Source organism: Saccoglossus kowalevskii, chromosome 5 (genome assembly GCF_978046115.1).
Source record: "Saccoglossus kowalevskii chromosome 5, keSacKowa6.1, whole genome shotgun sequence".
NCBI classification, from domain to species: domain Eukaryota; kingdom Metazoa; phylum Hemichordata; class Enteropneusta; family Harrimaniidae; genus Saccoglossus; species Saccoglossus kowalevskii.
The window spans coordinates 32,985,982-33,003,815 of NC_140645.1; the positions used below are offsets into that span (position 1 = coordinate 32,985,982).

Consider the following 17,834-nt stretch of genomic DNA (forward strand, 5'->3'; position numbering starts at 1 on the left):
TGGAAAGAGTATGCATACATAATTTACACTTACGCATCTGAATACACCCTTGGAAGGAGTATGCATACACAATTTACACATACGCATCTGAGTACACCCCTGGAAGGAGTATGCATACACAATTTACACTTACGCATCTGCATACACCCCTGGAAGGAGTATGCATACACAATTTACACTTACGCATCTGAATACACCCCTGGAAGGAGTATGCATACATAATTTAGACATACTTATACAAACACTGGCATACATTTCGATAGAACAGACGTCATTTATTGTGTAGTCGCTTTTTATTTACAATATAATTATATTACAACGAACTATTTACATGTAATGATATAGTAAATAATATATAAACAGAATAATCTTAAAACCTGAGTGTGTCTTGGTTGATAAATACAAATGGAATGTAGAATTTAGAAGATATCTTAATCGCGGTGCATCAAATAAACATGCACACGGCCATTTAACGTCACCAATACGATTCAGCATGTGCTGCGCCCTCTGCGACGACAATGATTCATTGTTATTTTAACAGACCCTGAGGGCGTCATCCGCGTGGATGTACCGTTGTAGCCTAGTTGTATGGTACTCGTACTTCTAGAATTGACTCCTGTATTGCGTAGTGATTGTTATTGTACGTTACGAAACAAACAGCGCACATCATGCGTATAGAGAAAATCATTGTTTTATCGAACGAGTACTCTGACGTGTACTACAAGAACAGTGTTTTCTGGTCATGGCAGATCCAGTGTAGTCGACTATATGCATGTTCTCGTTCATATTGCATATTTAAACCAGTCAATAGGTTATGTCCCGTTCCCAGCGAGATCTGGGGTAATGTGTGAACGGCGCGAACCGAACGTCTGTCGAAAAAATCGACCGATTTTACTTTGAATTCTAATTATTTTTGATCAATGTCTCAAAATGCCGATTTTTGAGAGAGGAATATCGAGTTAATATATCCTTACTTCATCGAAATTAACCATCATCAAATGTTATAGCACAATAATAATGTTGAAATACAACCAACATATTTTAAGACGTTTGTGGAATCCCATGCGACGTTTTTAGGCTGTCTGTTCGTCTTGTTTCTACGTTCGATTTCACACATATCGCGGGATCTCACTCACTGTGAACGGAAAATGTATTATTTAATAATTAAGAGGGCCATCTTACTTTCTTCTGCATAGTGCGTATGACGTCTCTAAATATTCTCAAAACCTACGATACTGTGAAATGTCCGTCTCAAGAGTACGATGGCGTTGTTTGCTAATCAAATCTCAGTGACTTTTCGGTTCGTTTAAAGATGGAGGGTCGTCACCTGCGCACGCGCGGGAATTGAGTCCCAAGCGACGATAACAACACACGCAAATAACGCAAAGGCTCATGGGTAGACGCTTGTTTGTAAACAATGACACGCTATGGCCATCGGACGCATGCGCAGGTGAAGACACCCCCGCTTTAAAAGATGTGTACAGCGCAATACGTATTGTTTGTTTTGCACATTGAGCTGTAGTTCATAACTTTTCATCAAGTGAAAAAAAAAAAGATCACAAAATTTAGAGCTCAAATAAAAATCGGTGACATCACCTTACGTTTTAGTTTTTTAACGTCAGGGAAACAAGATGTGCTTATTGTTGTTAATGTGTCGTTCCTCGCCATCACATCGTTGAGAGCGCAGTTCATACCACGGGAGTAAGTGTTCTGTTTGACCGTACTCATCCGTGGCGGAGGAGGAGGTTCACTTTGTTGGGGACTTTCAGCGAGATAGTCGTCTTCGGTGAAGAATATTTCCGATGGGGAATCCTTTCTATCGGATAATGTCACAGAGTCAGTGTAGTCTGAAGAACACGTCGAGCATGTTGAACAAGAACAACACGAGCAACAGGAGCACGACGAACAAGTCGACAAAGTACTTCCGGTCCACGAGCTCAGGTCGTCGTCCTCATCATCCTCTACGTCATCGTCGGAGAAAAATCCATCGCTTTCATAATCGTAACATGGAGGCGAGAGGTTAAATGTCACTTTTTTGTTTGTTTCGGTTGAAGTATGGATTTCCGTTTCCTGTACTGTATGACGCAAACTATCCACACAATCACTTCGACCCAGATCGTTTTCAACGCCGTTAGTCCGTGCGTTCTTCTCCGACACTTGGCTTGTTTCAAATGACCTGAAATATCGGTTTAAGTTCTCCTTTCTAATACCTTTCAAAATAGTTTTTTGGTGCGTGTCGACAACCGGCTCTTCTTCTGAAGATTGCCCAGAGGAACGACCGCTATCGTGGTCGCTAGTATGAACCACGTGACATGTATCAGTTATTGATTGTTCAATGACGCACCCGCTATCGTCACTACTGGACACCGCGTGGTCGTCTTTCGTCATTTGATTTTCCGGTGATGCTAGGCGGTTCCTGGTATTTCCCTGCAAAATAGTCTCCACGGCGACTCTGTCTTTTACTGACACGGTAAGGGGCGACAGAACTTTATGCGCCTTTGGTTTCAGTATTGAGGGACTTGTTACTATTTCTCCGTTTGGTCTTTTCCCGTGTGGTTTTGTTGCAGTGTTTATTGGAAAGAATCCCTTGGCAACTGGCGTATTTACAAGGCATCCGGTATGACCATAACGATTTCTGACATGCTTGACCGGAAGTGACGAATCAAATCCATCATCCAAATCTATCAGATATCCCGATTTGAATCTTGTTGCCATAGTACCAAGACGAAAGGCATTTGGTTTAAAAGCACTTGTAATTTCGGCGACTTCCAAATCTAGGTTGAAAGTTCCGTGTGGACAGGGTTTCCTGTTACGCGGTGTGTTGCTGAAGTTAATTCCGTTTTGGTCACGTGAAAATCTACAGTTATGTCTTTGGCTCGGCGACGCAGAACCTCGCTTTCGATTATTTGATGACATCACGTTCTGATCCGACGGTGAGCTCACTGTGTTGTATTGACTCCTGAAATGGAGAGAATAAACATCTTTTAAATTAAGTTTGAACAAAATTCATATTTTCGTTACTGAATATGCAAATGCCACAAGAGCAATGTATTGTGGGAGTTAAATTACAATGGATATAAAGTGAAAGCATTAACTATCACTGGCATTTCATTTCTCGATTTTTTTTAAAATTTTAATTCATTCACGGATTTTCCAATAGAACAACGAGGTTTACTGTAATCTTGCGTGGATTCAATTAAGCGGATTTTACTTTTCAGCGAATGAATTTTAAAGAATGAATTTACCGTATAGTACAAATGCGAGATTAATCGAGCCTTTGTTTTTGTCTCGGGTTTCCCGACATCATGAATCCATAGCAACACATATGTGAAGATTCTGACATACACTGTTTAATTCGGTCACAAATCTTTCATGAAACAAGCTTCATTGGTTCGACCGTCGCTACACTATTAGGACGGTCATGGATGGTCGGGTTCAGTGAAACCGTGCGAATCGGATGATGCTCATAAGAATTTTGACAACAATATGATCACAAGACCAGAGATGGTGTCTCAATGTTCAAACTGACACGATTAAACTATACATTGATCAATGCCACCATAAATTGAATATTAGAATGACTGCATGACTTAACTAGGACACTGTGTAAATTGCCCTCAGTAGACTGCAACCATACCGCTGTTCAAGTAGGTTCCTCTAAATATACCTTTCCCATAAAAAAAAGCTTTTACAAAGTAAATGAGCGACACGTGAACAGATTAACGTGTCGATATCGTTTTAATCTGTTGTCGTCCATCTATGAAGATTATGTTTTTAATGATTTTATATTCTAGAAAACGAACGACTAAACGGACGTGTCTATTTCAAAGCCGTTCCTAATCAGGGAATACAAAAATAATACGTCATCGTTGAAAATAACTAACTATGTTTCTTGGCCTAAATTGGGCCAATATTATCACTTCCGAAAAACGTTGAAGATAATTGTTTTTTCTTAGTTCAAGGTGATATCTGGTGGTTCCTTCATACTCACTCACAAACACACACACACACACACACAAACACACACACACACGCCCAAACACACACACAAAACACTTTGTTTCCTACTGTTGTTCCAATGCTGTCCTTGTTACTTACATTTGTTCAGTTAACAACGCAACTTCTTCATCCAATGCTTCTAGTATGTCACGTGGTAAACCAAGCTGACTTGACGCCATAGTTACTAGTATCTTATTTTTCACTGCAAAAAACAAACAAACAAAGTATGAAGCACATTTGAACAGAAATGAGACCGAAGTTTAAGACAAAGGTGAAAACTTCGAAAGCATTTGGGAGATTGAAACTTGAAGATACACGGCGATAACGCGGACTCTTTTAGATGGTTATAGAAAACATAGTAGTAGTAAAGGTTTTGTCAGTGCTTGGTGTACTTATTGGCACCAAGCCTTGTTTTTATCTCACTGATTTGATAATGCATTTAAATAGGCTGGGTGCATATTTGGTGGTGTTTGTTTGTTGTTTGGCATTGGACGGATAAACATGAATTTGGTATGATGTTATTTTTACTTTCATGCCTCGTACTGAAATTACAACATCGTGAAGTCGAAATCTGGTCCCCAGTTCAATGTTCATCTCATCATAAGACTTGGATCGGGCTTTTTTTTAACTGTTAAAATCGGTCATATTGTGGTCACGATTAGAAACTGTTAGTTGACGAATGATAAAATTTGCAGGTGCAAGGTAATGTTTTGTCTCATCTGCGATTTCAAGATATCGTACACAGCAACGCCAAGTTCTAGAGTAACGCGTCGACATGTTTACGACTCATTATCGCTGTTTTATCGCAGCATATGTTGACAGTTTGACGAAAAAATTCAATTTATCTGGTAAACAAACAAAAACACCACAATATAGCGGCATTCATCGACAAGACATCTGACTGATATGATATGAGTCGTATCAGGTCATGCCGATAGTACTGATTCATTTATGAACCCTGTCAGACTACAGAATATTAAATTCGCATTTGCCAATTAATACAATGGAAGAAGTGTTACTCGCCAAATAGAAAGGAATACAACATACTGTCAATTTTCAACGCAGCATGATCTACCAGAACAACACATTTTCAGACCACCAAAGAAGAAACTACCTCCGCAAAAAATCCTTCAATAGGAAATCCATGTGATTACATCATTTAACTAAATCCGCCTATATACCATCCCCACCCCAACCCCACAAGAAATACGCGAGGGTACACGTGAACCATGTCGTACATTTCATCATGATAACTCGCAGGGTGTACCATACATACCAAGGCTCAGTGTCATTGTGGTTGTTTAACGAGTTCGAAAGCACATGGATATACCTGACACGTTGTTTGTACTGTATTGTACTTTGATTCCTGCAATATGTCGCGTACAGTGTATTGGACAATGCCAACTTTCACGTTGAGCTTTACATAGTGCATCTATAATTATGCTCAAGAAAATTAGTCTGTGTATCGAACGTCTATAAAAGTGTTAATTACTCCCTGGGTTTCACTGATTTACGAAAAAAAGAGAAATCATTCAAATATTCGCAATGTAAAACCAGATGTTCTCTAAATATCAAAATAGTATAAGTAAGTGCTTTTGGGGTTACTCACTGATTTGTGAGCGCACAACTTAGGAAAGCCTCTGTGCACATAACAACTGACCATGCACGGTGTACATGGATGAACAAAACATGAATTATCCCCATTGACCTTCCGCTTCAGTAAGTAAGTGTTATGTCCTTGGTCCTAACCAAAAGGCTTCAATCTCAAACATTGACCAAATAAACCGTGAGCTATTTAATACAAACAACCGCTAGTTAGAAGCCCCCTTCACACTGTGACGTCAGACACTCGAATCAAACGCTCATTAAAAAAAAAAAAAAAAAGCAACAATGATTAATCCTCATCGTTTTAGATCCTTCCGAAAAGCGAAGTGGTGGCCGCAAAAATATTGATGAAAATATAATTAGTAGCCGTGCAATACAATCCTTATCATATCATTAAATACCATCATTGCATACTAGGAGGTGCGTTGGCGTGCGTTGAAAACACGTTGCTGCGTGATGGCGAGTTCTCGAACACGTGTATCATCATTTACATATAGAATGACGTAATGTTCTGTCGTAATATTTGAGATATTTCCGTACATAGTCGAAGCATTGCATTGCCCCAAATCTAACAGTGACGTAGATAAACATATTACTGTAAAATACTTTATTTTAGCTGGAATTAATTTTCGCTGAAAAGGCTTCTTGGGTGTTTTGTATGGAATTTATTTTCACTGATTTTTAATGTGTTGAATGTGAAATATAGGAAAAAAAGTATATTCGCTGGATTTTACTTACACGGAATCATCCGTTCAGCGAAAATATCGGAAATAAATTCCAAGCGAAAATAAAGTATTCTACAGTATTTGGAGTTCTTGGCTGGAAACAACTTGCAAACAGGTTACTGCATAGTTGCTGAATATGTACATGATCGCACAGAGATTGTTTTTTTTTCTTTTCAGCACTGGTAGTAAAATGCGCATGGGTTGATCTGAGCAACATGGTTCATGCACCATTTCTAAAACCAGTCACGCAGCGCCGCACCAATACACCTCTATTACATACCTAACACATTCCGAATTGGTACGGATTGCTCAGTATGTCATCTAAACCAACACTATATGCATATTCTTCACAAATTTCAATCCGTGTGTATCGCATTAACAAACCCACACTCTGCCCGATGCGTGGACTCGCCGTTGTTTACAATCGATATGGCCATGCGCGACAACTATACAACGCATAGACAGACAAGCGTGGTCAAGACAATCTCTACAGGCATATTTTAATATAATAACGAATAAAAACGCTTCAATATCGACCTCCTAACTTGTCACTGGCACAGAAACTCCACCCGAGTTTGTAAACACGAATGAATGACAAAGTACAACTTACCCCGTGGAAAAACCTCGTACCCGAGTACAAGAGCCGTCTCGCAGACCAATGTGGGGTGATCACCGCCGCTAACTGGTATGTCGACTTATTGGTCGTATAAAGCGATAAGGCACACTAGAGTTTGAGTTTGAAAATACCGACGTTAACTAGCAACGCGATTGCGTCGTCATGCCTTGCTTGCGTCCACCCCGTACACGCATTTACCGTATAATTGGCCTGTTCAATGGACTATCATTAAAACACGTCGAAACGTGAGATTTAAAAACGGCCAGTTGCTTGTAGAGATCAAAATATCATTACTTGAATGACGGCGAATGACGTCACGACCCAACGACTTCCCTCAAGTGGGGGTGAATGGTGATGTATAATATACGTAGTCATGGAAACCACCACCGCGTGCAGAAGAATTTGGAAGTGTGCAAAACACCGATAGATCGTTTGATATGATTAGAAGAGGCGACGTTTGGTCCGACATTTGACCTCGCGTACCCGCAATGAAATAGTGGAATCTGTGTTTTTCGACTGCGTGACTAAAAAGCAATTCTCCAATAAGCTATCAGTGGGTTAGCTCCATGGTTAGTCATATGGTTGATTACGTAATGAAATTATTGATTCAATTATAGTGTCGCACAGCGCTCCGGTTCCGTGTAAAGCCATAGTATGATTACCATAGCAACACCGGATACTGATTAACTGCAACAACTCCGACTCATCACGCGAAAAACACGAAATATGTCGTGTAAGTGTGTTATTCTATGGTTGAATTGGTATTATTATGGTCGTCATTTTCAGTCACACACCATTCACCGTTAAGTTGTTGACAAAAGGTCTCATTGATCTTATGTGTGAATTTAATATTGTATGATTCGCTGTGTTTGAACTGCTCAACGACTTCCAAGTGCTTTGCACTATCATGAAATCGTTAGCGCCCCTAGTAACTCCACTGTGCTAAGGGAAGGGCCGATCGGGATATTACGTATTAGGGTTCACCTGGCAAATTTAAAGCCAAATTTGCATAATATTCAGCTGTAAATCTAACATCGTCGCTACTTAGTGGGTTGAGCCATAGCATAGTTACATATCATCTCCCAAAATGCATTGCAAGTTCATTGTAAATCACGTGGTGCAATCATCACACGTAGTCACGCGCCAACCATGACTTCTGGCGATCGTGCCCAGTCAGTACGTGACGGGGAATCACCCTTGCACGCTGTACTAGAAAACGATTAATTTCAGTACGACAACAACAAATATTCAGTAAATCCCATGTCTGGACTAAGCTCATTTAGATGAGACCTAGGGTTAATGTCATCGAATTACTGACAGAGCAACGAGTAACCTGAGCAAATAAACAAAAACAAACGCCTTATATTTCCGGAGTTCCCCGTTATATTGGTTGTCGGGCCAACGAAGCACTTGTTGCCAGCGATAATAACAATACAATCATTACGGCAACTTCAATGACCTTATTCGAATATGCCGTATATCAAAGTATGACATCATATTGAAGTACATCCGGGCAACATACCCAAATAATGTGTAATGTTGGGTGACTGGCCATTATGATAGGGGTAGGAACTTTCATAAACCGTAGCACAATTCCTGAAAATAAAACAAAACCACTAAATCAATTGTTACCCAGATACCCATCATTCAGTTGTAGGCCTCGCACCGTGACGCCACTTCCTGTTATACAGGCATCCCATGACCGGATGCGAGATGCGTCTCTCAGCGAAATGCTGCACGGGAGTTTTGCTCTGCTTTTTTATTAGCTGCCAACGTGACGGGTAAGTTAGCGAAACTCACCAAAGATCAAAGATTACCCTTTTTTTCACCTGGGTGATTTTGGAAACAATTGACGGATTGGAGTCTGTTTCGTGACAGTAGGGAATAGTTGTCACACGTTGTCAGTAGTAAGTTGACAAGTCTCAAATAGGTTCCCACGAAGGACAATACCTTTTGAACGTCAGCTCCAACTTGGTGATGGAATGTATGTGTCACCTGTTCAATGCATGCCCTTCCGGCAGAATGAAACACTATTTATATTCTATTATAATCTCCTCGTTTGCTATGGAATCCCCATGTTCATTCAAAACTACATTTTATTTAAATAAATTTTATGAAATAGTGTTAAGTTCGGAGAAAAACGTGATGAAAACTAGCTTTCGCGCCATGAGGGGGCTGACGACTCGGAGCAGACGATAATCGCTGAGTCGTCTGCGGTCAGATTCACTCCGTGCCATTTGATCGATTCAAGTTAAATATAACGTTTTCCTCAAAGCAGACTGCGTTGTTGACGTCCTAGGCTTGGTGTACACATCGTTAGTTCTGGCCAAGACAAAATACCGTACTACGAAGATGACTGGCACTGTGGTCGGAATATCATTGGGTCATGACATCGTGACAAAACGCGAATGTCACACTTAATGCGAGGACCACATACATCTAAATCAGAACAGATTAAGGATAAAATTGTTCGATAAAATTGAAACTAAATTCTCGTCTGCACATCTAATAATTCGTCTCGTGACGAGACACCAAGGCGCGAAAAATCAGAATCTATTATCGTATCAGGTACTTGAATCCCTAGAACCACGCGTACTTGTATCGTATTGTCCCCGTAGTATTGCACAGTTTGGCCGTGGATTGGATTTACTGAGAGGAACACGAGTCCAATCAGACAAGCGCGGGAAACCCGTAGGATGCATTCCAACCCCAGAAACACGCAATAATACAAATCTTACCTGTTCAATGCATGTGATTGAGGGTAGAACGATGTTCCCAGTTGTAGTCTCGTTCAGGAATGTGTACGTGTGAGTTAGTTCGATGCATGCACCTCAACAGGCGTCAAGGAGGGATTACATATAACGAGTGTCGTCGTACTTAAACACTCAGATATGGGCCAGACACGTGATTCGATGCAAATTAGACAGTAAACACGGCGGTGGTATTTTGTTTACTTTTTTGATAATTGCGAAAGCTGTTAGATTTCTCGGTTTTTAATGAAATATCCATTTTCACCGTAACCCGAATAACCCTCAAATCGTAGAAACTTACTTCCGTCTTTTATGAATTCTTAGAACGGTGTTTTATAAATTAGGTGTGTTTTTTATGAGTCATACGATTCAAGGTACAAGGCTAAGGTGTAGCTTCTCGTTACGTGTCCGCGATAATCGGACCTAGATTTCGTTGATTCGGCAGTACAGAAATAAAACCACACGCCGTACAAATATGTGGTATTTTTACTATGGACTACTACGATTTTAAATATGAATTTAGCAAAATATGACGATGATGCAACTGCTTATATTATCACACTGATTTCCCACAAAGAATTCAACTGATAACACTGTATATCAGCGATTATTTCCAAGGTTTCTGTATTAAAGGCACAACATCGACTTGATAGGGTTGGCGTTGTTTATAAACTTTGTCGGCAGCGCGCTGTGGTAGCAAACACGTCTACTATTATTCATGAGAATAATAAAACAAACCACTATAAGGATACTGTAGGAGAAAAAAACAACAACAATAACTTGTTTGTCGACAGAGGTTGCTTGAACTCGGAATGTTTGTTGAGTTGACTTGCACTTCAACTGACTTTTTTCGTATTCACTTGTCTAAAATATAATCTGTTTTTCTTAGTTTCAAGTGGTCCTCGTGCGGTCGGTAAATATCATAATAACACAAATCTGTGTGTGCGTTTGAGTGTTGTTGACGTAGAATACATGTTCACCGGGACCCGGAGACGCGCGGAGTGCGCTTCTTAGCAACGCAACTCGTTGATGTGAAATAAACAAAGATTACAATCACGCGAATGAGACTTTACTGACGCCATTGCATTCTTCACGGTTCATCAGAGCACGTGACGAAGACCTGGTATATCGTTTGTTTTTATCACTATTCCTATTTCAGGGCTGAATTCCTGTGAGGGTGGATGTTAATGACACATACTTGATTGTCACTTTCGTTCAACTTCTCCAGAACCGCTAGGCAAATAACACCGTGCATACTTTTTAAATTGTATAACGGCGTTTAACGACACAATTCGAGGTAATTTGGTGTTGAAAATAAAGTTTGATGACATCGTCACATTTTTGAAAATGATGTTTTACTCAACAAACTCATTTCGTTTTCTTGATAAATATTCAGACTGAAACGAAAGGTCATAATTGACCAATTGAATAACATTAGAACGTTTTCAAATGAATTGATTGGCTGATTGATCTCAACTACCATTGACATTTAAATATTTACAAAGATGAAGTGAATTCTTTTGTTGCGTGGCTGAGATTATGAGTAAAACGTGATTAATAAAATAATGTTCCATGATGAATGTCTTTGAAACGCTCATACTGTTCGGCTATTGTATTCGTGGTGAAAACACTGTTCGCATTAAATTACTACAAAACCTTACTAAGAACCTGGCCCAAAGCGAAACTTACCCCAATGCCTATGAATGCGTATGTGACTTGAGAGGTTGTCGTATAATCTCCATTGCTTCCAATTTGTATAAATGCCAACTTGAATTACTTTCGAATCAAATCGCGAACTTCACTTTCTGAATCACTTATCCAATTTTCGGATACAGCGCCTAATTTGTACAAGTAAATGGGACGTCGCTTCCAAACACAGACGTCACTTTTCGCAAATAAAGTCTGACGTACGCGTTTGTTGTTCTCAGTGTCCACTTCATATCGTGAGTCATGCATTAATAGAGGGATTAGTGTTGCACTGTTTGGTCTCCAATTCAGTTGCTTTCGCGATCTATTCGGTTTGCATCTTGCATTTCAAATATTCAGTTCTCATTCTGTTACTGTAGATTTGTAGGCACATCACAATCACGTCGTTACAATCGTGTGCGAATTACAAATGCCCGAATCAAAATACAAACTCGTGAACCGGCATTTACAAGAAGCGCGCCCTCACCGTGCAGCTCCGTCCATAGTAAGGATGTTGGGGTTTAACCACGTATATACAAACGTAACATATGGCATGTTTATCAATTAAGCTCAAAATTTAAGGAATAAATAACGATGCATCGCTCATTCTTGTGTGATAAACGGGCACGGATGCGCGAGATATGGGTCTCATATAAACACAGATGGCGACTTTGACTGTTGCGCAGAACCATAGTACAAAACTTGAATGAGACGTTACCAAGCTTTAATTAGGTATTTTTGAGGTGATTGGAAGGTATCGAAGAAGGCACCTGCGGCTGGAAGTCGCGCCCAGGTCAAAACTCGTACTCGTGATTTCATTAGAAGAACGAAATCAGTGTTTATCAACACAAACATTGCACATGCGCGGTGCTACGGACCACCGCCTTTAAAGATGCAACATTTATATTGTTTAATTATGTTGTTCGATACTGTAGACCAAATCGTATTATGATTTATCATACACTAACAATTGCGTTTGCACGACACATAACAATATGCGTTTGATGAAAAATTGAAAACCACTAGTAGGCATCATGTGCAGTGCTTTTTATTGTACGTACCGAGACAACCAGTGCGCATGCGTATTTGGGAGTTTAATCGAACGAATACTCAGAACAAAAATAGCTTTTTCAGGTCATGATAAATCATTGGCCAATTCATTTATCAATAAATAGTTTCAAATATCAATACTCAAAATTAAATGTTCTCGTCCATATTGCAGCATTTAACGAACATTCCCACAGCAATGGACGCAGTAATGGACATTGTGGAGTCATTTATTTCTATTATAATACCCAGAAATATTTGTATTGAAAACTTCAAAGAAAAAAAAAAAGGCGAGTCAAAGAACGTTCACTAATGAACGGCGTCAGGTGCGAAAACACGTGCTTCGTTAAATTTCCCAGGATTTCTTAACATGAAAGAAACATGAACATCGGATATGTCTGATTCAAACCATAGTCCATATATACAGGCGTAGGTTTGTTCGAATATCTGTCTCGTTTGTATGTTTCCGTAAGTTACGTGAACGTAAGAGAAAAACAGATGTGAACAGATAGTTTAACCCCCACCCCTGAAAAGGGATATCAGCACCGGCGTAACTGTGTCGCAATAGTTACGCCGGTGTAAAAACAGGTAAGAACACGTTACGCCGGCGCAAAGAGGCCTAAATAAGGCGGAGACAACCCCGGCGACCATTCGTACAGGGCCGGTGTTTTAAGCGTATTGGCATCCTAAAGTAAATGTGAGTGTCACAGTAAATTTTATTAAAGTTAATTTTAATCTAAATCAGGCTGGCTGGCAATTTGTACATAAAAGGAAAATACATAAAAGGAAGAAATATAAAGTCATCCAAAACATTGCTCATCTACGCGTCGTCATTGCGGGCATTATCCAGTGGCTACCATATTTAGTCTCTTGTAAGAATTGCCGCGTTGTGTGAACTCAAGTTTATGAGATCCTTAACTTTTTAATTACCTGGCACAACTTGTGTACGCTGACGCAACTTTTTTTAGTCAGAACACGGTGAATGGTGCTTCAAGCAATTACGTAGCTGGAAAATCTACTTAATTCCTCATCATCGTGATGTCTGCACACTCGGAGCTATGTTCAAATTTGCAGTGCCCGGATGATTGTCAAAATGGGTGTTACGCTGCACTGCGTACATTTGGTTAACGCGGTCTAGTTGTTTCATATGTATAATTAACAGTCATTTCACACGGGCATTGTGCCACAAACGCGGCACTCTTGTATAACACCCAGGCGAATCTTGATTTATTGGACGCCTTTTTTTCAAAATGCGCGTTTTTATGGTCCGCGTAGTGTGATAATACCCATTCCTTATACGATTGCCCAAGGGGTGTCCGATTCACGTGTTTGTTATTGCCCATGTTTTACCAAGTCTGGTAGAATGCCGAGATTGAATACTCATAATCATTCTTACAAACAACATAAACAAATACAATAACTAGACAAATTCAATTTGAACAGCGAGGATTTCAATTATAAAGTAAGCTTTATGTCATATTGAGTTCGGTGTATGAGTAACAGGAATTCACGCCGTCTTTAGATGATTTTTTATATGGGTGTCATAATCGGGTCAGACTACTCGAACAATTCATTGTACACTGTAAGCTCCAAAAATTTCGAGATTGTATTACCAACAAGTCAAACAGCGTGGTGTATCAAGTACCTTCGTACTTGGAGGACACTGGACAATAGCTGTAACTGAGCAGGTAGTTGACCGGTTTAAAATAATAAAACAAACCTACTTGTTTTACCAGCATCGAAGGGAGTTGGACAGTAGTACGTAACGGATCAGGTGTTTTAGAGGCCAGTTAAAATAATACAACAAAATAAAACGAGAGACAATACACATTAAAATATAAAACCTTACTTTAGATACACGATATGCAGTATCATGGTGTTCCCCGTGGTATTTTGAAGCAAAGTGGACACGGTCTCTTCACATCAATATGACACTAACACCTCCATAATGATTATAACGCGTCGATTTTCGAATTGTTGACTTGATACATAGTCGCCATGGGTAAAAATACCAGTGGATTGATCGCTATTCAAATCTCCGTCCCCCGTGTATTATGCTCGATGTAAGGTGCCTGTGAATACGACCTACTACGCGTATTTGCGTATTGTACTGTTGCTACTTTGAGCCTTCACTCATAGGCGCTCTCTAATTGGCAAGGTTGGAACGGGTCACTGACTACTTCAATTGAACTAGCAGATTGTGGTCGTCTATTGTTATCCACGCATTGCATCCCCTGTGTACAAGCACCGTGTAATAACAGGGAAAATAAAGCGCACGTCTTGATTTTTTGTAATCCACGTGAATGCCTTTTTGTGGCATCACCAATGGATGTTTTCGTGTGGCACAAACTCGAACATTGGTTAATATAAATTGCTGAAAATCAAATTTCCAATATTACGCGTTTTTCCCACCAGTTGATCTTCTCGCTTTGTTGCTTGGCGACAGAGATGGATGACACACGAGAAACACCAAGATTGAAATGCCCCCGGCCTGATTGACCGTCACGGTGTCCAGCGAAAAAAATAATCCGATTATGTGGCCACATACTATTTACTTTGACATAGGAACGATTTACTCGCGTTTTTCTGAAGGCGCTGCTTATAGTGCCCAGAATGTACAAACAAGTGAATTTAAAACGGTGATTGTACATTAAACAAAACAAGGACATACTGGGTATTTGGGGAGTTGCCTTCTAAGACATTTTTATGTATTTATGTACAACAGTTTACGTAACAGCCTAGTTGTATTGTTATGTGCAACCTTGGGCATACTGCTCAAATTGAAAATGAAGCATTTGTTTGATCTGCATCCGTTGCACGGCTTATTTTATTGTACCTGTTCGGTTTATGTTGTGTAATTTACTTGTTGTAATTATTTGTTTGTGTGTTAGGCGTAAGCATAACATTTTCATTCGTTTGTCTGGCGTTGTATCTGAAAGCAATATCGAGTTCAATCACCGTTTCCTCCGTGTTTAAACGAGCGACATGAAAGCACCGATTTAATACAATTTGTAACCGTATATGTTACATTTCCATACCATGAAAGGTTTGTAAAGAGTTTTTTTATTTGAAAATCAAACAATGAATAAATACATTTCATGGTATGTCCTTCCTTTAACAAAACATATCCTCGTTCATTCAACTTTCGATAACAATAGAAAAACTCGGAGTAATTGCGCAATTCGTTGAAAATATGTAATAATATGGTCGATAATTTCAAACACCGAGCATCGGCCGGGTAATAACCGAAACATTCTCGATGGTATGGTTTACTTGAGTGGTCACCAGGATTCGCTTTATGGCGGATCGGAATACTGATTTCCCGTTCAATAGGTGCGGGCCAAACCTGCCAAAAATCTGAAATTTTGTATATTTCAATATCGAAATGCCAAGACATATGTAAATATTCCCATAAAACATATGAGACAAGTGTAAACATGTCTTAGTCAAGCGGTGTATCTTCTGATTTTTCTTTGTATTGCAAGTTCGAGTCTGGTGTTTATCTGCAGTAATTGTACTAATAATATAAGGTTATTACGAAGATACCTCAAAGTATGCACGAAGACAGTACAGCGGCAGTATCGACCGACGCGCAGCGGAGGTCGATGCAACAGCGTACTGTCTGAGTGCATACCTTGAGGTATCTTCGTAATAACCTTATTATTATACATCTTTTCCCTTCAAGGATACTTCATGGAAATGCCGAAATCCAAATAGTTTAGAACAGAATCAGCGAACTTCTTTGTATGGAGTCCGGTCAAATCCTGGTGGCAGCCATGTTTGTTTTTATTATTAGAGGACGCTTACGCGCGTAATCATTCCATATTTGGAATTCGCATTTCCAAATATGGTAGTATGAAAATACCCCGTAAAATACCGCAAAATTACGACACGCTGTAACTTATGGCGTTACGGTGACAGATGTATAATAATATGAAGTTATTACGAGGATACCTCAAAGTACAGGAGGAATATGCGAGGGCGTACTGTCTGAGGGCATACTTTGAGGTATTCTCGTGATAACCTTATTATTATACATCTTTTCCTTCCAAGAATACATCATGGAAATGACGAAATCAAAAATGTTTAGAACAGATTTAGCGAACTTCTTTGTATGGAGTCCGGTCAACCCTTAGGGCTGCCATGTTTTTTTTTTATTATTAGAGGACGTTTACGCGCGTAATTATTCCATATTTTGGAATTCGCATTTCCTAATATGGTAGGATGAAAATACCCAATGAGATACCGCATACTTTGAGGCATCCTCGTAATAACCTCATATTACCATTATTACATGAGAAGACTGTGAATACCTCTACCAACTGGGCTTCCCTGTGCCACCAATTATTGTCGAAGACAATCACTATTATGCAATGTCCTTACATAATAAATAAATGAATCATGGATGTTCCCTAAACTGTGTCTAGAGAGCAATCACTGAGGCCATGGAACTATACAAACCACTGTTGTTGTCCATGACTATGCGTTGAGTTCGACCCTTTCTCGGCGTTCAATCCCAAGAAGCAATTTGAAATGTGGGACCAAGCAATCATTGGGGTTGCACACGCATTGTTTCGGGACATCGGCTGCAACGAGTAACAGCGAGCGATACGAGGAAAAACGAATCATACGAGTAATATGAACACTATAATACTCACACCTCGTATAGAAGGGAATTTAAAGTCCTGTCAAACATAATCCGTACACGTGTCAAACGCCAAAACTATCTCGACAATAGAGAATGAAATCGGTCCTTCGTTCTTTACTGCATCACTTAGTGCACAGGTCAGGGAACAAAACAATCACCGTGGATTATACAACGTGTAATGAACCGTTCCAGAAATAAATATCACCCGCGGGGGGTATTCTTGCAAAAGAAGAAGAAAAAAAAGCGACGATGTAAAGGGCGTATAATAAATGGAGATTTCACAATGAAGGTATACACAATAAACTTGGTGGAAAACGGTGAAGCAAATTAGTGTTAGATATACACGGAATACTAGACCGATGTGTGATGGGTTAACGAACCATTTGTATTGAAATTCGTTCGTATCGTCGTTCGCACTAATACCGTCTTCCACAGAAAGCAAATCTAACCAAGCGCGTCTAGCACTCACCTGACGGAAAACCGAGTAATCATAATTTGATGTTAGCTTCACAGATAGTACACCTATCTGGATTCAGTGGGAACTGCGTGTGTGAGCTCTGCATCGTGTCTTCGTAACAATTGTAATGATTTCTACACATGGTTAATCGTCCATGCTGCCGACTGCTAGTCACGGCACGATAAACGTGCGGGTTTACACCAAGTCTCTCCGATCCACCGTCAACTGAACGACCGCGAAAGACTCCCTAGGCGGCGAATAAGTGTCTCAACGAGGCGCCCCTTTTGATGTTTGTCTATTC

General features: G+C 39.8%; 1 protein-coding gene across 1 annotated transcript; it reads right to left on the minus strand.

Moving 5' to 3' along the window:
• Positions 1-284: 284 nt before the first annotated feature.
• On the minus strand, positions 285-11,464 carry LOC144345229 (uncharacterized). Its single transcript, XM_078006800.2, has 3 exons — positions 11,385-11,464; positions 4,099-4,201; positions 285-2,959 (listed from the first exon to the last, which is right to left on the minus strand). Exons 2-3 carry the CDS (start codon positions 4,176-4,178, stop codon positions 1,573-1,575), a joined length of 1,467 nt encoding a protein of 488 aa, XP_077862926.2. The 5' UTR covers positions 4,179-4,201; positions 11,385-11,464; the 3' UTR covers positions 285-1,572.
• Between the last annotated feature and the right edge of the window lie 6,370 nt (positions 11,465-17,834).